This window comes from Theropithecus gelada, chromosome 13 (genome assembly GCF_003255815.1).
Source record: "Theropithecus gelada isolate Dixy chromosome 13, Tgel_1.0, whole genome shotgun sequence".
In the NCBI taxonomy this organism is placed as follows: domain Eukaryota; kingdom Metazoa; phylum Chordata; class Mammalia; order Primates; family Cercopithecidae; genus Theropithecus; species Theropithecus gelada.
Genome location: NC_037681.1, coordinates 47,070,185 through 47,095,726, shown reverse-complemented (window position 1 = coordinate 47,095,726; position 25,542 = coordinate 47,070,185). Strand labels below are relative to the sequence as shown.

The window sequence follows — 25,542 nt, the reverse complement described above, 5'->3', positions numbered from 1 at the left end:
ACTTGCAAGCTAAACTTCTTTTATAATTTAGTGTGGGGTGAGGAGGAAGGATCAGCCTTCTCTCTTCATCAGTGAGATTTCGATAGATCAGCATTTCCCAAAGCGAGTGCTGTGAAATACAGGGCTTGGAGAGATGTCATGCAAACAGAGGTCTGGTATTTGGAATGAGTTTGGGCAATGCTGGGTTAAGCAGGGGTAAACAGCATCTTTGCTGCAAGACTTTTCATAACCTTTATTAAGCTAAGATGCCTTGTGAAGCTCCATGAGTGGGTGATATTGACAGCATTTTCCCAAATTCATTTGACCAATGAACCCTTTTTTCCACGAGACACGTTTTGAAAAGAATTGTCGTTACATCCCTCTTTCTGTCTTGGCCCCCGGAAACTTCTATTTCCATCTGATGCTCACCCCGAGTAACCAAATCAGCGGGGATCTGGGTATATTTATACCCCACCTCCACTCTGCTGTGCTGGTTTTCTATTTTTGTTTTGCTGTACATATATCTTTTAGTGCAGGATGCCTCAGATGCTGTGTGGAAATGAGGGGGGTGGGGATGGCATCATCTGGAGAGAAGGAGCCCACGCTAGAACCTCAGGCAATTCTGAGATCTTAGAAGATGTGAGTAGGGACATGGGTGCCGTTCACCACTGCTCTGCCCAGCTGCCACAATGCTGATCACCCCTAGGGAGATGGGGATAAATGCAGCCTCTTAGGAGACTCCTCCCAGGTCTGTTTGTAAAGTCTATCCCAGGCGATGAAGAAAGGAGAGCAAGTGTCATCACGTTTATGTCCTGTAAGCACTGCTTAAGAAAATAAGAGTCACCTTTAACTGGTCATTGCCAACCTCAAAAACAAGCTAATTTCTGCTATTGTTGCATTTAGCTGTTTTAAGAAAGACAGAGGCAGGTGAGCCAGGGCAGTAAGCCTCAGATTTTGATGTGGTGGCCTTAGGAGTGGGTGAGCCAATGGCATCTAGGCCCCCTGAGGGCTGCAGGCCAACAAGGAGCTGCCAGGAGTGCCATCACAGGAGGGCTGGCTGTGTCCTGCCTCCAGAGGCAGGGAGTGCAGGTGCCATCATTTCTTCCTTTTAACTCTGAACCCCCCATCAAAGGTTCCCTCTCTGTATCTTTCAGTTGACCTACGCGGGTAAGGCGGGGGGTGGGGGAACTGGGAGAAAGTGTCCATTCTCCCACTCCCTTTATTTCTCCAGTATATTTCAATCTGCTGGTATTAAACCAATAGCAGGTAGAGACATCAATTTAGTGGATTGTGACCAGCATTTTATAACATGTAATGGAACAGAACGTATTAGAGTCACTGGCTGTAGCAGGGTTGCTAAGAATCCAGCTTTGGAATTGAGAGGGGGCTACCTTTTGTGAAAGGTAGGCAGATAGATAGGCATGGAGCTAGATAGGTATGGAGCTGTGTGCTATTACTGTGGATTGTACTATATGAAGTTTGGGGGTTGCTGTAGCTGACCTGGGGAGCTGGCACCAGATGGGTAAGGTGGGTCTGCTCTCAGGGTCTGTCCTGGGCTCTGAGGCCCAGTCCCAAGCCTGAGGTGTCCTTCTAGACCCAGAGAAAAATGTACCCCAAAGAAAGGTGCTTGTGATGCACTCTCCTTCAAAGACATATGTTTTAGTCAATCAGGTCACTCAGCCAGGGGCCCCTGCTGCAGGAGAAGGAATCCATACTCCTGGCTGACTGGGAGGTACCACTGTCAGCTAGGGTGTGTCCAGGCGGACTCTGCAGGCTGTGTGAGGATGGACAGCACTGGAATAGGAATCCCCAGTTCTAGTTCCTAGCTTAGGTCTGCCACTCACTGCTGTGTGACTCAGGCAGGTGATTTGCTCTCTGTGGGCCTCAGTTATTCATGTACAGGGGGGACAATAGGACCAGGTGATTTCTAAGGTATTTTTTACTTAGTCTGTTCCAGGAGGACATTAAGAAAATCTGGATCTTCTGGGAAATCCCAGAAGGGAAGCCAGTGTCGCCCACAGGCCAGCGAGACCATGGCGAGTCAGCTAGGTATGTTATTATTATTATTATTATTATTATTATTATTTTTAGACAGGGTCTCACTCTGTCACTCAGGCTGGAGTGCAGTGGTGTGATCTCAGCTCAATGCAACCTCCGCCTCCCGGGTTCAAGCGATTCTTGTGCATCAGCCTCCTGAGTAGCCGAGTAGCGGGGACTACAGACACGTGCCACCATGCTCAGCTAATTTTTGTATTTTTCGTAAGACAGGATTTTACCATGTTGCCCAGGCTGGTCTTGAACTCCTGACCTCAGGTGATCTGCCTGCCTACTGCTGTGATTACAGGTGTGAGGCACTGAGCCCAGCAGCTAGGTATGTTTGAAGACCCCGGCAGGGGAGGGGGTGGGAGATGGCTGGCAGCAGCAAGGGCATACGATGACAGAGGCAGCTGGAGCCTAAGCCTGGTCTCCGTGGATAGCATTTATTGGGCGCCATTCTCAGTGTGAAGACAGATAGGCAGGAAGAGCTGAGGGGAGGCTGTGGCAGCCACGGCCTTTGGAGTCCAGGGGCTGCCCGGGGTAGGGGTGTGGGCGTGAGGACATGGTCACCCACACATATTGCATATTCTGTGGCAGTGTGCCCAGGCATAAGGCATTGGGGAAGCAGAGAGGCTGCCTGCAGTGAAAGAGAGTGAGGGGGAAGCAACACTGGCCTTCCAGGTCCCTAGGAAAGACCCAGCAGAGACTGAACAGTCCGCCATGCTGTGCCCCACGGCCATTCTACACCCCTCCCCACCTTCTCTCCGCAGCTTTGGTTGTGGCTCCCTCGGGACTGACAGGACAGGACCCTTCGAGGGCAGGGTCACACACAGGACAGAGGCAGCCAGCACTGCCCCCCCATCCCCAACATAAACACAGTGGGCACCTCCAGGTCCTGGGCCCTGCTTTCCTGGCACGTGGGCAGCCATTTCCTCCACACTGAGACGGGACTCACAAGCAGGGTAGACTTCTTCCCCCAGGAGTCCCCAGAGACTAGAGGATGCAGGTGGGGGCCTGAGGCTGGCCACCCTGTGGGTGCTGTCCTCCAACTTCCCTGAATGCCGTATTGGTCAGCAGTGTTAAGGAGCTGGCAGGGGAACAGCATGGGAAGGCAGTGTTGCGGGAGGACAGGTCCCTCATTCACCCCTTGATGTTGTCCCAGTCACTATACCGGCTCCAGCTGTGGGGCCCCAAACGTGAGCCTCGAGCATCACCTTCGTCAGCTGCATTCCATCTGAGCTTCTGGGTTGCAGGTGTGGTGGGCCGAGGGCATCTCTGGTCCATACCTTGCCACCTGGGAACGGTGTTTCTTGCTGCAGCCTCAGCTTCTCACTAGTTACTTGGGACACAGGCACCAACAATGACAATGGTGCCAGGGATGATGTCCCATAGGATACGCTTGCCAGCTTTCTTGGGCATTCTGCCCAATTCCCAAACTCCTAGAGCCCCAGATCCTGGCCTTTCTGCCATGGCAGGTAAGCCCTGCTTACCTCGGTCCCAAGAACTGCACTGTTTGTAAGTATGCACCCTGGTGACAAAGGCCCCTATGCTGCCTCAGGAGCCCATTCAGAGCTGCTGCCTCCTGACCAAGAAGAGAAGAGGCTGAGCCTCAGCAGTGCCCTCTGACCCGGGACTTCTGATTCTGGTTTAAAACCCAGGTAGCCACACAATGCCAGGATGTACACTGCAGGAGCTTTGCTTTCAAGAGCAGGCCAAGCTGGAAGAAAATAACACTTCAGCTAGGAACAAGTAGGCTGGGCTCTTGTCTCCCTTTGCCATTTTTTTTTTTTTTTTTTTTTGAGACAAAGTCTTGCCCTGTCACCCAGGCTGGAGTACAGTGGTGCAATCAGGGCTCACTACAGCCTCGACTTCCCAGGTTCAAGCAATCCTCCCACCTCAGCCTCCCAAGTAGCTGGGACTCCCAGGCACGTGCCACCACACCTGGTTAATTTTTTATTTTTTGTAGAGATGGGGTCTCACTGTGTTGCCTAGGCTGGTCTCGAATTCCTGGGCTCAAGCAATCCTCCCACCTCAGCCTCCAAAAGTGTTGGGAATACAGGTGTGAGCCACTACACCCATCCCCCACCCCTTTGCCTTTTGCTCTCTGGTCACTTCACCTGTCCAGGCCTCAGTGTTCTCATCTGTAAAATGGGGGTGAGAACTCCTGCCCTGGTGACCTAAGTAGGCTGTTGTGAGACTCAAAGGAATCAGTGGCCAGCATAGAGTTTTCACAGGCTAAAAATCACTCGACAAATTTAAGAGTTGGGAATTGTCAGCAGTAGCTGGGGATGGTGAGTATGAAGTTTTCTGTTCCAGATTCTAAAGGCAGTGTCTGGAAGGCTGAAGTCCTACCTGCTATGAGAATGTGGCTAGAGGCCAGTTAGTTTGAACCTCCAGTGTGACCATTCTGCAGACTGGCAGGCCACTGCCTCCTGCCTCCTGGCTGGCCCCTCCTGCTGCCTGCCTGTCCCTCCTTCTTTCTGTCCTGCTTTCTGGGGACTAGCTGTAGGGACTGCTGGGTTTCCACTTTCTCCATAACTGCAAAGCCATGCAAAACAACACGAAGGGAGGTTGGGAGACACAGCTGGGGATGGGGATGGGGAAGGGGAGTAGGACTGAGTGGGGGTGACTTGGACAAAGACACCCTGGCTTTTGGAACCAAGGGAAGGTGGGAGACCTAGCAGGACAGAGGTATAAATAGAGATGCAAACGTACACAGAACATGAAGTCCCCTCCGGAGGTGGGGGTCTGGGTACCAGCAGGGTCTCTGAGGACTGGGAGCTTCTTAGATTTTCAAAGGGAAGGGAGGCTCCCAGTTTCTGCCTTCCCTCCCTGACCCCACCAAGTTTCACATTTCTCGGAATTTGCAGGGCTCCGATGGGGGCCCCAGGGGACCTCAGAGCCCGGCCTCCTGCCGGCTGGTGCAAGCAGGCACAGTCGGAGATGGGGGTGCTGGGGGAGAGTGGTGAGGGATGTTGTGGGGTGTCCCACTGGGCAGAAGGCGGCAGGGGCAGTCTCCTGGCCTCCCAGCAGGGGTCCCCCCCCCGCGCCCCCAGGTGCTCCAGGCCCCTCGGGGCAGTCACACGGAGCTCCTGCGCTTCATGAGGCCGCGGAAGGTGGACAGGCTGTGCAGGCCCGTGGACACCGAGCTGATGGCGGAGCGTGGCGCCCCGCTGCACAGGCAGCGTCGCGAGGGCGTGTCGCTGTAGCGGCCGCCCGCTCCCGGCGACGAGTGGCTCTGCTCCACGCACGTGTCGGACGTGGAGAGGTCCCGCGGGATGATCATGGGGATGGAGTACTGCAGCTTCTCGCGGCTCTTGTACCACAGGCACGAGCACATGGACTGGAAGTGCAGCACCTCCGCGTAGACGTTGCGGAAGCCGCCGCCGCCCGCTGCCGCGGTGGACGAGGCGGTGTCCGTGGTGTGCGCGCTGCCACCGCCTCCGCCGCCGCCCGCCTGCCCGTTGCGTGTGAGCAGCGCGCGGTGCTCGGCGTCGCGCTTCTCGTCCTCGGCGTTCATGGTCATGAAGCGCAGCACCACGAGGTTGAGGAAGGCGCCGATGACCGTGAGGCCTGTAAGGATGTAGACGAAGCTGAAGGCCACGTACTGCGGCTGCGTCTGCAGGGCCTGGTCCTTCTGCAGCGCCACGTAGTCGCCGAAGCCGATGGTGGTGAGCGTGATGAAGCAGTAGTAGTAGGCCTGGAAGAAGGTCCAGTGCTCGTAGTGGGAGAAGGCGGCAGCGCCGATGCACAGCGTGCTGATACATGAGAAGAAGCCGATGAGCACCATGTTGGCCATGGACACGTCGGCGTGCCGCATGCCCAGCCCCTTCTTGGCGCGGTGCAGCAGGTACCTCACCAAGGTGTTGATGCGCTCCCCCAGGCTCTGGAACATGACGAGCGTGAGCGGGATGCCCAGCAGCGCGTAGAACATGCAGAACACTTTGCCGCCATCCGTGCTGGGCGCTGCGTGCCCGTAGCCTGGGGGAAAGTGGGAGAGAGGAGAGAAAGCACACGCTATGGGGCTGCCCTTCCAGAAACCCTCTTCTCCCTACCCCTTGCCCCTCCACCTCTACCCCTCTACCTTGGGGGTCTGGGCCTACAGTGACGGAGGCTCCTTGTCTCCACACACTGTGCTAGGCCCTTGCTCATGCTTTCTATTGTACTCTGTGACACCTGCAGGAAAGTATGTAGGAAGGAAGAAATAGGGAGGGCTGACTTCCAAGGTCACACGGCTTGGGAGCAGAGCAACCGTGTTTGAACTCGAGTCCGTTTGACCTCAATGACTGGACTGTTTTGTATGCCTAGAGAAGGGGTGGCCTGAGTGCTGCTGAGAACTCCTCCAGAGGCACAGGGAGAGTGTGAGGGCACAGGTCATCTGGGAGAGCTGGATTCTAGCTCAGTGTCCTGGGCTTGCGGGCATGCTCCTTGTCCTCTCCATGCCTCAGTTTCCTTGACTACAAGGTGAAGTGGTTGCCCTGAATGGGTTCTGACATCCTGTGATCCAGTGTACAGAAAGGGAGACTGAGGCAGGGCTGGCTTCTTGGTGAATTCCTTGCTGCCAGCCAAAGCTTATGTGGGGTTGGTTGGCAACAAGGGCCCTTCAGTCTCCCTGGGGCAGCTGGCCCACTGTGCCGGAGGAGAAAGGAGGCTGCCTGCCCCTCGGCGCAACAGCTGGATGAATGAGTGTTCCGGGGTCCTCATCAGCCTCCAGTTGGAGGCCCTGGGGTCATCCTCCGTGCTTGGCCTGATGTAGGGTCTGTCCTCATGGGGAAGTGGTGTGACCCTTGGCAAAGCAGGAGCCCTGGGGGTCCTTCCAGGTGTGTTACTATCATCAGCCAGATAACCTCTCTGTACCCCACCCCCACCCCGGCCCACCCTGAGCCAGGATCAGGGCAGAGGCAAAGGTTCCCTCTGCACCAGCCATTCAAAGGCCTAAGTCGAGAATTCTTCTGGCTACCTGGAGGGAAAATGAACCTAGATGGGAACTCATCCCTAGTGACAGGGCCCTAGTGGCTGTGTGACCCTGGGCAAATTACTCCCCCTCTCTGAGCATGTTTCTTCATTTGTAAAGTGTATTCACTGGTGCTGGCCTGCTTCTTCCGTTGTTGAGATATTTACTACTTTTATTAATAGAATTATGATAATAACACGATGCTGGCATTTTCTTCCCTTCTAAGTCTTATCAAATCTTAACCAAATATTCTTCCATGCAGTCCTCCTGGATTCCTCACAGCTAAAAGTGATCTCTGCCTTATTTGAGTGGCACTGAAAATGTTCAGCTTGTAATTCCAGGGCCAATATTACCACCACCCCCTGTCCTCCAGGATCCCCAATGACATAGAGCTAAACACTAGCTTTGGGGGTAAGGGGTAGCACTGATGGACCTTGTCACATTCCTCTCTAGCTTCCACCTCCACGTTGCCAGCCATACCTATGGAGGCCCAGAATATGTTTGATAACTAAATTGTAGGGCAGGATACTGTGTGACTGTGTCCTGGACTTGCGCGCGCGCTCTCTCTCTCTCTCTCTCTGTGTGTGTGTGATTTCTCTGAGCCTTAGTTTCCACATCTATAAAATGGGGTTAATAATACACTTGCCTCACAGGACTTTGGGGAGGAATATGTAAGATATTGTGTGTAATGCATTTAGCTCAGAGCCTGGTGCATTATCAAGTACTCAATAGTGGCTCCCTGTGATTAACAATGAGTGAAGTGCCAGATTACTCTCATGTTTCCAAGAGACCAGCCAGGCTCGAGGGCCGCTCAGTTCCAGTAAGACTGGCACCTCTGTCAACCCAGGGCCTTTTGGATCTTAAAGCTCAGGGAGCTCTGGGGACAGCTGCTTGGGGCTGCCCTTAGAACCAGCTCCCCTGCCCCCCTCCACAGTGTCGGGCCAGTAACTATGTCACTGTTTGCCAGGGACCCAGACAGCTGAGCTGTAGAGCCACTGTGTGTGGGACGTCTGTGCTTCAGCAGGGTGAGAACAGATTGTGCCCGCCAGCGCGGCCATGGCAGCCAGACCACAACTCACCTCGACAACTGGGCAGGCCCCGAGCCAGAGCTGCTTCTCATCCCGTCCTTCCCTGTCCCCCAGGCCGGCACTACTTTGTGGAGAGGGAGGGCATGGCACTATGGATGGGGCTCAACAGGGAGTAGGGAGCGTGAGCACAGCCCCAGCTTGGCCATGTGATAGCTGTGTGGCCTTGGGCAAATCCCTACCCCTCTCTGGGCTCACTTGCCTTTCCTGCACTCTGGAGGATTGAGCTAGAGCTATCACCCCCCACCCTTGCTGCCCGCCAGAGTCATCTGCAGGAGCACAGGAGAGACTAGGCGTTAGAGCTCTTTGGAACCTGTGGCTTGCAAGATGGAAGCGGCAGTGGTGGGATCTCACAGGGGAAGGGTGACCTGAGAGCATGGGCCTGGGGGCAGGGCCATCTCTGTGGGGTCAGGCAGACACGTACCACCATCAGGGACCTTCACTCCCTCTCTGCCACCACTGCTCCCTTGTCCTGTGTTTGTCATAGGCTGTGACTTCCCTGGGCCCACCGTCTCTTAGTAAAAGCCAGTGCCCGCCTGCCTGGCAGCCTCACTGCCCACTGTGACTATGCTCACAAAACCCCCAGCTTCAGGGAGCTATACATCCCTTCCTTGCCCTTCTTTTGCTATACCCTGCAGCCACCCCAGAGACCCGTCCTCATCCCACACCCAGCCAAGCTGACCCCTCCTCTCCACACTGCTTCCCACACTGCCTCGTGGCCCTCCTCTGCCTCTCCTACCCCAGCCTGCAAGGACCCAGCTCCTCAGGACCCAGCTTCAGCCGCAAGTGACAACCCCTTCCTCTGCCCTTTGTCCTGTTGAACTTAGTGACTTTCAAAGCAAATGACACATCCAGGCTTAATCAGAGGCTCTTATCCCAGGCAGCACCTCACGCCCCACCACAGCCACTGCCCTGGCCAGACAGCCCTGGCCTAGATGTGCCTCCTCTTTGGGGTCAGATGCCCCCAGGGCTCAATCTCACTTCCTACTGCAGGCTGAGGCTTAAGAATAATAAGTTCTTACCCTTCAGATGTATTTTTAACTTAATCCTCAAAAACTTCTTACAAGGTCACTATTATGACTATCTCCATATTACAGTTGGGGTCATGAAGTCCAGAGAGGCCTTGGGTGTTGGCCAAGGCCACTGGGCCTTTCTGACTCAGCATTCATTCTGGTACATGGGAGCCAATGCATCACCCAGGAAGGGCGACCAGGCCGGGAGGCCTTGGGAGGAGAGCATTTCACTTGGGCATCAGCCTCAGGCATTGCTCTGAGCCGGATGCAGCAGGGGTGGTAACAGGAGGGCCATGTTCATGCAGACAGACGCTTCTCCAAGTACCCGGCTCAGGGTGCCCCCCTCCCCATCGCCTGTCCTGTTGTCACTGGGTGAAAGGGCAAGGGAGTGTGAGGACCTGCTGACGTGGGCGCCCAACTTGGAGGGGTGCCAGCTGGGTGGAGCCACTCCCAAGGGGCCCTGGAGCTTCTGGGAAGTAAGTGGGAGTTTGGCAAGACCCGTCTGCCTGCCAGTAGGCCCGCTGACTGCCTGATCCTTGCCCACATCGGGCTTGGCTTTATGAGGCAAGGGGCAAAAGGTGTTCTCTATCTTCTCTTCTCTGTCCAGCCCTTTGAGTCTCTGGGTGAGGGGCTGCCTCTGTCCTTCTGTGGCACCCATGCACACAGAGGCTTCTCTCTGGGGCTCGCTCTCTGAGGACCCTCTCTCGCAGTACCTGCTAGGCTGATCAGCCAGAGCACATGTTCTGACCAGGAGACTCTAGCCACTGTCTCTCAGAAAACAACCAAGACCGTCCATACTGCCTCCTCTCCCAGCCTCCTTTCCCTGAATCCAACATAGGTTTTAAGGTTCTCAGAGCCAGAAATACCCTTAGCCATCATTTGGTTCAGTCTTTATGTCGTACAGATGAGGAAGTGGAGGCCCAGAGAGGAAAGCAGTCTGTTCAAGGTCACACAGCTTGTGAATGCCAGAATCAGGACTATAACCCCAGGATACTTGGTTCTAAAACCAATGCTCTGTCCACTGCCTTCCAGCTCAGGTATGACCAGAGTTGTGCCTCTTCATTCGATCATGGCCCAGCAGCTCCTACTTGGGAGCAACTCAGCTAAGAGAAGGCCTGGGAACCTGGCTGGAGGCACAGAATCCACTTAAGGAAGCCAGGTGACTGGATATAAAAATTTATTATTAGTCTAAATATTTTAGGGCAGCAGGAAAACCGAGAGATTGGAGGCAAACCCTGGGCCATCTCAGTTTCTCTTTTCCTTCTAGAATCACCAAGGAGGTCAGAAACTGTCTGAAGCTGTCTTCCAGGGAGATGTAGGGTGGGGATGGTGGTGTGGGAGTGGGATTGGGTCTGGTCCTCCCTTTTACTGGTCTTTCTCTCCCTGTAGCTTATTTCCTTCTATTCAAAGCACAACTAGCCACTCTGAGCCCTTGTTCATGGCCTTGGCTGGACTGGGCTTGGCTGCTTGTTCCTCACTAGTCTCCTATGCCTGCTAGCCTGCTTGCCTGACCTCCTACCCTTGGCCTAGCTGGCCACAGCCTTGGGCAGAGGAAAGAGCATGGGGCTGGGAGGCAGGCGATCTGGGGTCTGACCTGACCCTGATCAAAGACAGCTTTGTGTCTTGGCAAGTTCCTTCCAGGCCTCAGGTTTCCTCATCTGTGACATGGAAGACAGGGCAAGAGATGAGGTTCCCACCTTTCCCCACTGCCTTTTATTATTTTCTCTGTTCACTCATCCAGTGAGTGATTCATTTTGATTCATAGAGTCAAAATTTTGGAAGATTTTATTTATGGAGTTCGATGTGGTGAGCAGTGCAGTGTGGATACTCTGCAGAGCAGGCATTGAATAAATCATTGTTAGAGCCATACTTAATTTCTTTCCCCATCAAAATTAATTAAGAACACATCTGTCAGTCAGAACGTCTGATTAGCCTGAGATAATTGACTCTTGAGACGGAGGTCAGTTATTGTTGTATGTTTGAAATACTGAACACAGAGAGAAGATCTCTGAGGTTTAGTGGAGTAGAGAAGATCACAGGCTCTGAAACCAAACAACTTTATCCTTAGCTATACTGCTTCATCCACTGTGCCTCAGTTTTCCATCTGTAAAATGGGAATAATGAAGTACCCACTTCATAGACTTGGTGTGGGGACTTGATTGAGTTCATAGACTTAACATGCTTAGGATATTAAGATCAATAAATATGAATTATTAATATGAATATTTTGGGGAGCACCAAGATTTAATGATCTTTAAAGTTCTTTTCCGTGCCAACATTCTATGATCAGTGTTTACTCAAGTCATTTTTCTGAAATACCAGTTCCATGGAATGTTAACAACTGTTGGATGAGAAAAGAGTTGCTTGGTTCAATTAAATTGGGGAAATGCTGAATTTAACAGGATTCACCATCGTTTGATTTGAGCCTAGGCTTTCTCAGGGCTATGTATGTGTTCATGTGCAGGGTCGATCAAGGCTGGGAAAAGGTGCCTGTCTTCCCACTTCCTTGACCGTGGAGCACTTTTCTCATAGTGCACATTACCGAGCAAGAGTTCCTGGGAGTACAGTTTGGGAAACGCTCTGGTGCAGCATCAAGAACCTCTAAGGTCCTTCCCCCAGGTCTCTGACGTTATGATTCTTTGATCTTCTTCTCTGGGTGGCCCAGCCTTTCTGTAGATTAAAAAGCATAGCCCTTGGCAATGCCGGCTGTGCCTGTCTCCAGGCTGACCTAGTTATCTAATGTAAATAGGCAATGGCTGGGCTAATGTTTGTCCTGAGGGAAGATGGATGAGGGACCTGTGGCCTGAGGCGCCCAAAGGCCGTGAACTCTGGGCTGATGCCGAAGTGCATGGGTGCATGGGTGACCTCAGTGTGGCTTGGGCCTGTTGCGGCAGCCAGAGAGGAGTGCGGGCTTAGGGGAGACAGAGGCAGCTCTGGGGGCTGCAAGACACAGGGAGGGCCCTCAGAGGAAGGCTGGGCTCCCCTGCTGGATGGCAGAGGGCAACTGGGCTCAGAGAGCACCTAGGGGAGGGCCCAGGAGGAACCAGCTCAGGGGCCTGAGGCACAGACAGGGAGCCACCCCTCAGAGTGGGGATGGCAGCAGCGTGGAGCCAGGAAGTGGGACTGCAGGCTCTGAGGGAGCCTAACTGGCATATTAAAGGAGATGAGGTGGAAGGAGCCCAGCTTCTGTGCCCAGGTCCTGGGGGAGGAGAGGAGGGAGGGGCTGCAGCTTGGTGTAGACAGGAGGAGGGCGCAGGTGCTCTCCCTCCTCCTGTGAGATGCAGCTCAGACACTGCCTTTCCCGAGAACCTTCTGGGAACCTTCTCTGGGCACTGGAGGGGCCTCTCCTCCCTCTGCCCCTCTCAGGCCCCCACTCTGTATTTGGGCACTCATGTCTACAGAGGAGTCCTGCAGGACTGGCTTGTCCCCTCAGTGTCCAGCACAGGTCTGGGGTGGGAGGGCTGCAGAACCCAGAGGCTCCAGTTCTGGAGGACTCTGAGGTCTGAGATGGTGACAAGAAACCGCCCCTTAGACACCCAGGACGGGGACGAGAGGTGGCCCTTGGCAGGGGGGCCTCGGGTGACTCATAGCTCCTGCCTTCACCGTGGCCTCTGGCCCCTTCAAAATGAGGTCAGCTTCAAGGTTCAGAAGGGATCCCCCTGCACTGGGTCTGGGCAAGCCTCTAGCTGAGCCTGGGAACCACCGGGTCTCATGGAGCTGGGGTAGGGGTGGGACCAGTGTACAGAATGGGGTCTGGAGTTTGTCCCTCTTCAGGCCAGAGCTCCTGGGAAGGACAGTTCTGAAGCACAGCACCTATCTGCTATCTGCTTCCTCTGCTCTGCCCCTTCCCGAGGCCTCTCTTCCCATCGTCCCATCTCCTGTCCCAGCTCTTCCCCCCCACTACCCCCAGCAGCTTCTCTCCCTGCCCCATGCTTCCTCCTGGACTCCCCACTCTTGGGCCCACTGCTCTCTCCTCTCTTGCCTTGAGCGGTCTCCCATCCGCAGGTGGCCCTAGTACTGATTTGGGGGCCTTCGATGTAGGACAAACCCCCAAAGCCCCCATCCCCCACCCTCCTCAGGCCCATGTGTGATGCAGGGAGCTCAGAGGGAGGGTGCTGGTGTCATGGAAAATCCCTGCGGCAGCCAAGGTCAGTGTTTGCAGACACAGCCTGGCTTAGAGCCAGGCCTGCCTCCCTGGCCAGCTCCTTCTGGCCCATCCCAGAGGCCGGCTTTGTGCAGAGGCCCTCAGAGGCACCCCAGGGCTGCTCTGGGTGCCTGGGGATAGGGACCTTAGGAGCTATCAGTACTGCTGTGACAACGTAGTTCAACCCACTCTTTTTTGTTGTGTTTTGTTTTGTTTTTGAGACAGAATCTTGCTCTGTTGCCCAGGCTGGAACACAGTGGCAGGATCTCAGCTCACTGCAACCTCCACCTCCTGGGTTCAAGTGATTCTTCTGTCTCAGCCTCCCGAGTAGCTGGGACTACAGGCGTGTACCACCATGCCCAGCTAATTTTTGTATCTTTGGTAGAGACAAGTTTGCACCATATTGACCAGGCTGGTCTTGAACTCCTGATCTCAAATGATCCACCCGCCTCGGCCTCCCAAAGTGTTGGGATTACAGGCATGAGCCACAGCGCCCTTCCCCCAACTCGTTTTATAGATGGGTAAACTGAGGCTGAGAGAGGAACAGAGACTAGTTCAAGGTCACAGAAACTCAGTGACACAGCTAGGACTGGAATCCAGGGCCCTCATGTCGTCTTTTACTGCCCCATGCTGCAGAGGGAGCATCCTGAAGTCTGTTCTGATAGGCCAAGGAAAAACAAAGGCTGGCTAAACACTTCTGTTACACAAGGGCTAGCTTGAGGTTGTGCTGGACTTGAATTGGTGATGTAGCCAGCAGAAATAGACCTAGACGATCTATTGATGAGGTCCCTGACCTCAAAACACTTTCCATTTGGGATTGAATCAAATGAAACCTCTCAGCGGAAGCACTTTGAAAACTTCAGTGCCCTGTATAAAGCAGAGGTTATTATTACACAAATTATTAAAATGCATGGCAAAGGTGGGAAATGTTTTAGGAGGGATTTAAGACAGGCTGAAGGAGGGCTGGAGATAGAGACTTTGGTTGGGGTGTCAGGGAGGGCTTCATGGAGGAGGTGACATTTGCTCTGAGCTCTGAAGGGCGGATAGGAAAGGCAGGGTTCCGATGAGGGGAGCTACTGAGGCAAGGATACAATGTTAGGATGACACATGATGTGCTAAGGTCAGAGAAAATAGACCTGCATGGGACTGGTGGGTGTGCTCACACATGGGAATGGGGTGGGGGCCAGCGGACTCTCTCAGAAAGGCAGCTGCATGATACGCATCAAGAAGCTTAGAAATGTGTCTACCCGGTGGCCCTGTGTTGCCACTTCTAGGAATCTCTGCTCGGAAAATAACCAGAGATCAGAATAAAGATTTATGAACAAGCATGTTTATAGCAGCATTTTCATTGTGAAAAATTGTAAACAGTCCAAATATCCACCAATAGGGTTTGGTTAAACATATTAAGGTATATTTATGTGATGGAATATTGTGCGAACATTACAGTGCAGTTCTTGAGAAGTCTTTTGATCACGTAGAAAACTACCACATCATGTTAAATTAAAAGGGTAGGAAACAATGCTTTCTATATTGTGGGATCCCACACTAATATGAAAATATGAAAAATGTGGCTGGGCACACTCGTTCATGCCTGTAAACCCAGCACTTGGGGAGGCTGTGGTGGGAGGATCACTTGAATCCAGGAATCCGAGACCAACTTGGGCAACACAGTGAGACCCATCTCTAGAAAAAACAAAAAATTAGCTAGGCATGGTGGCGTGTGCTTGTGGTCCCAGCTACTCGAGAGTCTGAGGTGGGAGGATCACTTGAGCCTGGGAGGTTGGGGCTGTCGTGAGCCATTATGACACCACTACACTCTAGCCTGGGTGACAGAGGGAGACCCTGTTTCAAAAAAAAATGTATATACACATATACATTTTGTATGTGTACACACACATATACAGCTGTAAGGAAGTATTCTAAAGCTCACATAGCTTATCTCTGAATAATGGGCTCATGATTAATTTTAATTTTCCTCTTATAAATTCTACACTACAAAAAAACCATTACTTTTGTAAGTAGAAAACGATGAATATTATAAACCTAAAAACAGCACAAGTTCTTCTGGCGTTCTTGGAGCAGGAAGTACGGTTGAAAAGTGAAGACTGTCAAGGTGGGAAGGGGCCAAAATTTGAGAAGCTTTCAAGGGTAGGTTCAGGAATGAAGTCTTCATTTTAAGGCAATGAGGAGCCATGGATGGCTCCTGAGCAGGGGAGGGCTGTGCTCAGAGAGATATTAAGCTGAATGCCTGGCATCCCTGGGCAGGGGCATGGCTGTGGGAAACGGCAGCAGGAGGATCCACTGGGGGCCTCTGCATGGTCTAGTTGTCAAGTGCTCAGGCCTGAGCTAGAGGGAAGCGGAGGATCCAAGAGTTCGGGATAAGCGGAGGAGGTAGGGGAAAGGGGCAGAGAAAAGAGAGGAGAGGAAGAGGCGAGGGGAAGAGAGTGGATGCGCAGTGTGTGGGATGCCCTGCATTCATGGGTGAAACTGTAAGCCTCACGAGGACAGGCGTTCTCGTCTCTTTTGTTTGCTACTCGATCCCCCACACCTGGCAGGGAGCTGGCACAGAGCTGCCGCTTCATCAATTTCTCTTGAATGAATGACTGAGGGAGAGGGAGGCATCAGAGATGAGCCTGAGGTTTGAACAGAATGGAGACAGAGAGGATAAGCAGAGAGTGAGGCCTAAAGGGGGCAATGCCACACCACCAGCCAGTTATCCTGGGGTCCTGGGCAGGGCCCTGACCTGGGGCTGATGGGGCCTGTTCTAAGCCAGCCACCAAGCCAGGTGCCATGGCCCGGGCCTGTGGCCTGTCTGCATCCTCATGACCAGCTGGACAGGGCATCTGTGAGCTCAGAGCTTCTAACAGATTTGATCTGGTGGGGTTTTAATTAAATGAATCCACCAGGAACAGCCTGGCATTGAGAAAGGAATTCCACAGCACAATTTAAAGTGGACTTGGCCCTCTTCGCAGATGGCTGAGGTGCCAGTACTCCCCCCACATGCTTTTTTCAAGGCCCTGTCCATGACGCTGGCATCTGGCTGGCCCGAGTCTTACACGTTTACACGCCCGGCCTTTCCTGTTGAGCCCATTGAGGAGAAACAGGGGTGTGTTGGCATCTCCTTGCCACAATCCCCAAAAGGGAATGAGCTGCTCCCAACTGGAAGCCTTGTTGGGTCTGAGGAGCAGCAGAGGCCAACCTAGGTGTGGGCCCAGAGTCTGGCTACCTGAAATCTCACCCTGTGGGCAGTGTTATGGGGGCAGGGCGGGGCCCAGAGGGTGATGGTGCCCAGGAATTACAAAGCACTAGGAGTCAGGAGGCCTGGCTACCATCCTAGTTCTGCTATTACCTTGCTGTATGACAGGGGTCAGCAAACTGTTTCCTGTAAAGGGCCAGATAGTAAATACTTTAGGCTTTATGAGTCTATGGTCTCTTGCAACTACTCCACTCTGCCATAGAACCAAGAAAGCAGCCATGGATACTATGTGACGATGGGCATGGCATATGTAGCGTTCCAATAAAACTTTATTGACAGCAACAGGTGGTCGGCCAGATTCAGTCCATAGGCCCTAGTTTGCTAAGCCTACTGCAGGCTGTATTAAGCCACGTCAGCTCCCTGAGACTTATATCTGAGTCAGTTTTCTTATCTTAATTTTCCTACCTTCAAAAGAGAAGTTAGATTAGAAGATCCCTAACGTCTCTTCTTCCCTGAAAAGTTGTATTTTAGCATTGAATAAATTTCTAGTTCCTCCTATTCCATGTACCATGCAGAGGCCCCGAGGAGAGGGGCACATTTTGAGCAGGGTCTGGTGCCTAAACCTGGCTGTGGACATGGTGTCAGCACCTCTTGGGAGGGCCCCTTTCCACATTTCTGGACACTACTCGTGCTCTTTGTTCTGCCTGTTGGGCTTCTACTCCTCCATCAAAGCCCATTTCAAAAGTCACCCCCTCTCTGAAGCTTTCCCTGATCTCACTCACCTAAACAAATCAGTGCTCCAGGGGCCCTTTCTTCATTACTCATCATCCTTCAAACATTCCTCTACTCCAACCAGCAGGTGTTTTTGAGTTCTTAATATGTGCTGTGCTCCGAGTTCTAGAATAATAATCCCTTGTATTTCATTTGTGCAGGACCTTATCATTTACAAAGCGATCTCTATACATTCTACTATTTGCGCTTGCATTGCTATCCTTTAGAGGAGGTGCTATTATTCCTATTTTACAGTTGTGGAATGTGAGGCTCAGAGAGATAGTGTTTTATCTCAGGCCGTAAGTGCTAGAATCAAACTTGAAATTCAAAGGCAGTTTTTTTCTGCTGCACTTGGCTGCCCCGGGACTCTTCACACCAAGATGGAAGTCAGAAGACCTGGGGTGTGTGGTTCAGTTGTGCCGCTGCGTGATCCTAGGCAAGACGCTGCCCCTCTCTAGGCCTTGAGCGCTTCCTCTGGGACTTGAAGAAATTAGAAGACGTTCATGAGGCCCTTCAGCATTCTAGGACTGTGGGCTTTCAGAGGGCCACGTTCTCTCCCCCACAAACAGTGGAGACTGCAGTAGTTTCAGTCAAACAAAGGCCACTGGGAATGTCAGCTGCCCAAAGCAATGACACTGGGCATTTGGGTGTGTGCCAGACTGACAGTCCTGGTGGGCACTGATCAGATGCTGTGGAGAGGGTGAGGGACCTGGGGCCGGCCTGGCCAGCCCAGCTCTGATTGTAACATTCCCCAGCTGAAGCGGAGGGGCAGACAGAGCTAGGTGGAAAATCCTTGACCCGGCCCCATACACCCTCCCGGCCCTCAGGGGCACGTGGAGTCAGGGAGGAGATGGCTATGTGTCCCTGCCTGAGTCTTTCATGCTGAGACAAGCCAGAGCATTTGGGAATCATGTTGGTACCCAGCTTCTCCCCTGCTCCCTGCCACTCATCTCATGCTGGAGACCAGGATCCTGGGGTCTTGAACCTTTGCTTTCTTTCATTTATTTAGCTGCTGCTGCTTTTTATTTTGGGTCTCATTTTGTCCTGTAAGTCTGGACGCAGAGGCTGTGGAGGGCAGGGGTACTGCCTTGTACTTCTTAGTGGCTCAGTGCCTGGCACACAGCAGCTAATGGTGGTGGTAACAACAACAGGAGCAGTAGTAATAATAAAACTCACATTTATTAAGCACTTGTATTCCAGACACTGTACACTGTACTAAGTGCTTTCTGCTCATTATTTAGTTTCCACAAAAATTTTAGATGAGTGTTATGTCCACTTTGCAGATAAGAAAACTGAGACACAGAAAGTTTCCATGACTCATTCAAGCCCACACAGTTAGTGAATGTCTGAGCCAGGGGACAAGTTCAGGCCTGTCACCTTGTCCAGTCTAACTAATGTTAGTTGAATGGATGCTGAATTCTGGAAGGTAAGTGCCCTGGCTTTTCAGCTAAGGAGACTGGGCTGAGTGAGTGGCTGGTGATTTGGACAAGGCCACACAGGTATGTGGCCTTCAGGGCCTCTGGGCTAGGGCCCAGGGATCAGGGTCCATGGCCCATCTTAGGGGACCTTGATGCATCCCTCCTTTTTTTTTTTTTTTTTTTTTTTTGAGAGGGAGTCTCACTCTGTCACCCAGGCTGGAGTGCAGTGGCATGATCTCGGCTCACTGCAACCTCTGCCTCCTGGGTTCAGGCGGTTCTCCTGCATTATCCTCCGAGTAGCTGGAATTACAGGTGTGTGCCACCACTCCTGGCTGGTTTTTGTATTTTTAGTAGAGGCAGGGTTTCACCATGTTGGCCAGGCTTGTCTCCAACTCCTGTGATCCACCTGCCTCAGCCTCAAGTGATCCACCCGCCTCGACTCCTAAAGTGCTGGGATTACAGACCGGAGCCACTGCATCCTGCCTACATCCCTTCTCTTAAGGTTGTTCTGGAAAGTGATGGCCTGGGGAGGGCAGGCAGGCGGGTGCTCTCTCCATCTCTGCTTCCTGTTCCTTCCTGCCCAACCCCTCCCCACAGCAGTTGGGCCTGAGAGTGCACTGGGTCTCCACAGAGCACCCATCCACTGGCCTGAGCCAAATGGCAGGAGGCTGCAGGCTGAGGCTGGCCACAGGTTGTTGGGGGCTCATGGCCAGCCCTGGAAGAAGACACCCCGCCTCTGGCAGAGGCAGCTGTGGCACCTGGGGAGGCTGAGCGGGAAGCAGGGTCCCCAGGGAGGCTGCAGCACTTGGCTCGTCTCAAGAATATCATCTGGAAAATCAGCAAGGCGAAAATGACTTTATTCCCTCTTAGCTTGTCTTAATTAATTAATTGAGCAAACATTTCTTAAGCACCTACTACTCTGTGCCAGGCACTAGGCTAAGTGCAGGAGAGGATGCAGAGACAGGCCAGCTGGATCTTGCCCTCTGGGAACAGAGACTTGTTGAGAAAGGCAGGGAGGTCTTTGCACTAACTCTAGAAATCTGAAACTGTTCTAAAACAATTGGCAGCAGACAGGTGAGAAATGGCTCTGAGCAACGATTTGCCCCAGGATATACTACGTCTATGCCAGAGGGGCCCCTTCGGTGAAGGAGGGGCCCCTTCAGTGAAGGCGGGACCCAGGAACCTGGAAAGGGAGCCAGAAGGCCCGGGCATCTTGCCAGTGTTCCTGTGGCTGGAAGCATGGCATTTTCCACTTCTCGCAGCCTCGGAAGATGACCCTGGACACCTGGAAACATTGTTCAGGGTTGGTGTGAACACCTGGTTGGTGTGCAGAGCTGCTTGGCACTGCTTGTCACTACAGATTGGAACATGGTCAATGTCTGAGGCTACACTCTCTCTTTTCCTCCTTCTTTCTTTCTTTTCTGGTTTGTTTGCCACTTACTATTTTTTAAAACCAACTTTTAAATTTTAGAACAGTGTCAGATTTATAGAGTTAGTGCAGTGCAGAGACCTCCCTTCTTTTCTCAACACTCAGCACCTCTCCTACGTTGATGCAGTGCTAGCTGCTGTTCCTCCCCCTGCACCTTGCCTTCCCCCAGGAAGCCTCCTTCCTGCTGTGGCCCCAGGAGCCTCCTCTGCTCTCCCCACGTGACATCCATCTCTGCCACTCGGTGGGCCTCTCTTGGCAGGCACTGGCTGGCCTATTTACCCATCTCCTTATGCACAGCGGTGCCTCTATGAGCAAAGCTCCTTTTAGTCGAGTCTGCCTACACAGCACGGGGGATGAGGGCTGGCTCACACGGAGGGGTGCTGGGCACCGGACAAGCCTTTTGGGAGGTGGTCAGGGCTCAGGCCTGGACCCCTGGGGGGGTGCTCTCCTGCTGGCCTCCCCTGTGTGCAGCTGAGTCTGGGCTGCAAGTGGGAATGCAGAGGATGGAGTGTAGAAAGTAAGGGTGAGAAAGTGAGGCATTCATGCGCCAGAGTGGAGCCTGTGCTATGGGAGCCTCTGCGAACAGTGGCAATGGTGGCAAGGAACCTGGATGCCCCTCACATTTGCTATCCCTAATGTTCCCCATGACCTGAAGGTGGCTATGATTTGCTCCTTTTTGATGGAGAAACTAAGGTTCAGGAAGGTTAGGCACTGCTGGCCCAAGGTCACACAGATAAAAATTGGCAAAGGTAGGATTCAACCTTGTCTGACTCCCTTAGATGTCCCCAGAACCACTCCCTTTGTCAAAGCACATAGCAAGTATGTCCTACAGGCCAACATCCCAAGACCGCTGTACTCCGCTTAAGGCAGAACCTGGCCTTGCAGTCTTAGCGCCCTGCATACAGCAGGTGCTCAAACTATGTGAGGATGGAAGAGGGCTTCCTAGCCAAAGCCCCTCTCTCCTGAGCCAGCCCCACCCTGCTTTCTGTCAGGCAGATGCACCCTGAGGTTGGGTAGCCAGACCTTTCTGTCCTAGGGATGCGTCAGTGTGGCCCTGAGCCAGGCAGAGCAGGAGGTGAGAGGGGGATGCTGGAGTGCAGGGGTCAGGGCTCCAGGCTGTCTGTGGCGGGCATACTTGCAGGGCCTGCCCGCTTCTACCTCTTTGGAATTGTCTGTCCTACAACAACCCTAGTCAAGGGTGTACCTAGGCAGCCCCTTTGTACCGTGTCACCCTGGCACCAGAGCAGATTGGACCAGGATTGGACACCTGGGCTGAGAGGACTTGGCTGGGCTTAGCAATTCACATTCTCTCTTCCAGGAATTGTGATGCGGGGCCGAGGGGCTGGGTCAGCTGTGAGGGGCTGAGCTGCAGGGTTAGAAAGAGGTGAGTCGTAGCAGGGACCAGGGTGAGCCAAAGCCACATGCAGGTCAGTTACAGGGGAAGAGAAGTCCGAGAGTGGCAGAGCAAGGCAGAGACAGGAACAATGCAGCCTGAGGGACGGGAGGGAGAGGCCTGGGCTTCTGCCTGCTGGCCTTTGACATTGGCTGTGTGGCACTGTTTCCTTTCAGAAGTCCCCTATACTTGCTGTGTTCCAAAGGGGCACTGTGCCCTCTCTGTGCCCCAGCCGCTCCAGACAGAGGGCCCCAGTCCCCAGGCACTTCGTCCCAGGGGTGCCCAGCATAGCGAGCAGTGCAGGGCCATTTCTGTTGAATCCCTGTGGCTCACTGGGAAGGGTGGTGTCCATTCAACAGTTGGGGACACCAAAGCCTGGAAAGATTGGGCGTGTCACCCGCAGTTGCCGCTCCTGAGCTGGACCTGGGACCCCAGCCTCTTGATTCCAGGCCTGCTGCTTCCCCTCCACCTGCATTGCCTCTCTGAGCCCATCTCTTGCTAGGCGGCTGGGTGAGCTTGGGGTTAGAAGACAGCATGTAAAATAACATGTCCAGTACAAGCTTGGCATGTGGAGGGTCTCACAAAGTAGGAGCTGTTATTAACAAATGCATGTTTCTTTTTCTTTTTCTTTCTTTGAGACAGTTTTTGCACTGTTGCCCAGGCTGGAGTGCAATGGCACGATCTCGGCTCACTGCAACCTCTGCCTCTTGGATTCAAGCGATTCTCCTGCCTCAGCCTCCAGAGCAGCTGGGATTACAGGCGCCCACTACCACGCCCGGCTAATTTTTGTATTTTTAGTAGAGACAGGGTTTCACCATGTGGGCCAGGCTGGTCGCGAACTCCTGACCTCAAGTGATCCACCCACCTTGGCCTCCCAAAGTGCTGGGATTACAAGTGTGAGTCACAGCACCCTGCCCCCTTTTTTTTTTTTTTTTTTTGAGACGGATTCTTGCCCAGGCTGGTGGTACGATCTTGGCTCACTGCAACCTCCAGCTCACTGCAACCTCTGCCTCCTGGGTTCAAGCAATTCTCCTGCCTCAGCCTCCCAAGCAGTTGGGATTACACACCCAGCTAATTTTTTGTATTTTTTTTTTTTTTAGTAGAGATGGGTTTCACCATGTTGGCCAGGCTGGTCTTGAACTCCTGACCTCAAGGGATCCGCTCGCCTTGGCTTCCCAAAGTGCTGGGATTACAGGCATGAACCACCGTGTCCGGCCCACATATGTGTTTCTAAGACCAGCTCTGTGTTGCCATTCACCACTCAGAAACCTTCCTTAGTTCCCTGAGTCCACACAATACAGTCTGGGGGTTTCCTGGCCAGCAAGTGGACTCTCCATCCACCACCTGATCCCGCCCTACTTGCCTGCCCTCTCCTGATTCCCTCACCATTTCTGGTCCCATCTGTCCCATGCTTCCCCTCTGAGCACTTCTGCTGCTGCAGAGTCACTGGAGTCGCTGCTGCCCTGACTTCCCTCCCGCATCTCTTCTGGTCTCCAGTGAAAGGCCCAGGGCTGCCTCCTTCCGCTGTCTCCCTGGAGAATGGCATCTTCTGCCCTTACCACTGTCTGCCAGGGTATTAGGTTTTGCGTGGAGATGGCCCCTGTCTTACTGGCCTGCTTGCCCAGTGCCCACAGTGGAAAACTAGCAGATCCACGAAGCTAGTCTTGATGAATGGGTTGGGTGTGGTGGGGGGAGTTTGGGGCGTGTGTGGCCCCATCTCCATCTTCTGCTCCTCACTCTCGTTTCTGGTCATGGCCCAGACAGCTCTGGGCTGGCAGAGAATTTGGAAGCAGATGCCAGGAGATGTGAAAGGAGGCTTTTCTTAGGCTCAGCACCCTCTCCAGGGCTCAGGAGCTCAGATGGTGTAGGCTGGCATAGTGCCCACGGAGAGAGGGACTCCAGGCAACAGGGACTTCAGCCTGGAGGCAGCTGCTGGGACCTTCTCTCCCTCGGAGCCAGCCTGCAGACATGGGGTCCCCACCCCCAACATTCACATGTGTGTGCGCACTACCCCCCACCCCGCCACACACACACTCCAATACCCAGCCTCTCTCCCACTGTGGCCTCTGGGCACACCTCTGCCCCCCATCCCGATAGGTTACAGGGTGGACAGACCCAGGGAAGGGGGACGTCTGCACAAAGGGAGAGGGAGCGCCTCACAGGACCTGGCCTCTGGGTCTCCCACTCCTCCCATTGTTCTCACAGGCTCCAGGTCCTTAGGGATCTAAAGAAGCCACTGAATTCAGCCTCCCCTTCTCTCCAGCCAGGGGGACACAGACTTTTCTAGGAGGCTAAGATCCCACCACTCTCCATAGAAACATACTCACTCAACCCTGCACCCTATAGGAAATGCTCTTTCTGCAGAATGAAGCGAATGAGGCTTCGGCCGCATGACTCAGTCTGTCCTCTGTGGAGACAGCAAACAGCTGTCCCCATCCTTGGGGACACTGCCCTTTACATGGAGACAGGGAGGCAACTGCCTGCCCCAGCCTGTTTCTGAGACCTGATTCGCCCTGGGCTTGCTGGTCTCTTCTGACCTCTGATTTTCCAGCCTTTCCAGTGGCCTCGACCACCCTGAAGCCCTCCAGCTTCTCTGTTTGCACCCACTGTTCACAGTGCAACATCGGCAAGAGATCAGCCAGGCCAGGGTATAAGAGGAGAGTGACTTCCTGGCTTCTGTGATCTGTAGAGGCTGCCTGTTTATGCACTGGTGTCCTGAGCTTGCTTTTTATGGTGCCAAGAGTTCCAAGCTGGGCAGCCTCCCCAGGACCCAGGCAGTCTCCCCAGGACCCAGCTCCCTCCAGCTGCTGCTTACAGTGCTACCCTGCTCCCTCCCCCCAGCCCCGATATGGAATCTGGGCAAGCTGGCTTTCCCTGCACTTGACTTTATTCGAATGATTAAATGCCTCTGTCACTGATCCTCCTCTCCAATTCAAAACAATACTAGCTAACATTTATAGAGCGCTTACTACGTGCCAGGCACTGCTCTAAGCGAGCTCATATATGTACGTTGCATAATCTTCAAAAGACCCTATCAATATGTGTTATTATTATCCCCTTTTGAAGATGCAGGAATTGAGCCACAGAGAGGTCAAGTAGTTGCTCAAGATCACACAGCAAGTAAATGCAGAGCTAGGTTCTCTCTCATGCTGTCTTCCCTGTACTATCTCCCTTCACCCCAGGCAGCCTGGATTAGGGTTCAAACAAACAGAAAATGTGGAGGGCAGGTCTCAGGACTGGTGGGAAAGGGAGAAGTGGGAGAGGAGCCTTCCAGACTGGAAGTCACTCCTCTAGGGAGAAAGATGTGCCTTGGAGGGGACTTAGTGGGAGAGTGCGGGGCAGCATGTTTGTACCGGGGTTAATCACGCTGTTCCTTGATGTCTGTGCACCAGTTCAGTTTACTGCACACTTCAGAGTGTTTTCACGGTGAGTAAGGCAATGTCACTTTCACTCATCCCACTGAGAAATGAGGAGGCGATGCTGGGACAGGTGAGGTGACTTGGTCAAGGTCATGCAACACGTGTATCAGCGTCATGACGGACACATGGGAATTTCCCAGGGGTCTTCCCCAACGGTCTTCTGCTGCCAGCCCACCTGTTCACCACAGGCTGGACTCTGAGCTTCAGTGCAGCAAGAACCCCCTGGAGCCAGTGAGGGGCCAGTTAGCTCCAGCACTCAGGGCGGGACCGTGAGGGAGGGGGCGCATCTTGCCCTACTACATTCCTGGCCCAAATTGGCACAGGCACCTGGGAAGGGCAGCCGGCCAGCCACGTGCCAGTGTTACTTTAAAAATAAACCAGGGGAGAATGAGACAAAAATAACCCTGGGGGAGGCCGGGCGCGGTGGCTCAAGCCTGTAATCCCAGCACTTTGGGAGGCCGAGACGGGCGGATCACGAGGTCAGGAGATCGAGACCATCCTGGCGAACACGGTGAAACCCCGTCTCTACTAAAAAATACAAAAAACTAGCCGGGCGAAGTGGCGGGCGCCTGTGGTCCCAGCTACTCGGGAGGCTGAGGCAGGAGAATGGCGTAAACCTGGGAGGCGGAGCTTGCAGTGAGCTGAGATCCGGCCACTGCACTCCAGCCTGGGCGACAGAGCCAGACTCAGTCTCAAAAAAAAAA

The 25,542-nt window shown here is 53.4% G+C and overlaps 1 protein-coding gene across 1 annotated transcript in view; it reads right to left on the bottom strand.

Annotated features, from left to right (window-relative positions):
* Window positions 1-2,438: 2,438 nt before the first annotated feature.
* The window catches only part of KCNK3 (potassium two pore domain channel subfamily K member 3), a 42,141-nt gene continuing 19,037 nt past the window's right edge, over window positions 2,439-25,542 (bottom strand). The window contains exon 2 of the mRNA XM_025354148.1: window positions 2,439-5,997. Within this exon, the coding sequence (XP_025209933.1) occupies window positions 5,096-5,997 (902 nt within the window). The 3' untranslated portion in view covers window positions 2,439-5,095. The remainder of the gene's footprint in view (window positions 5,998-25,542) is intronic.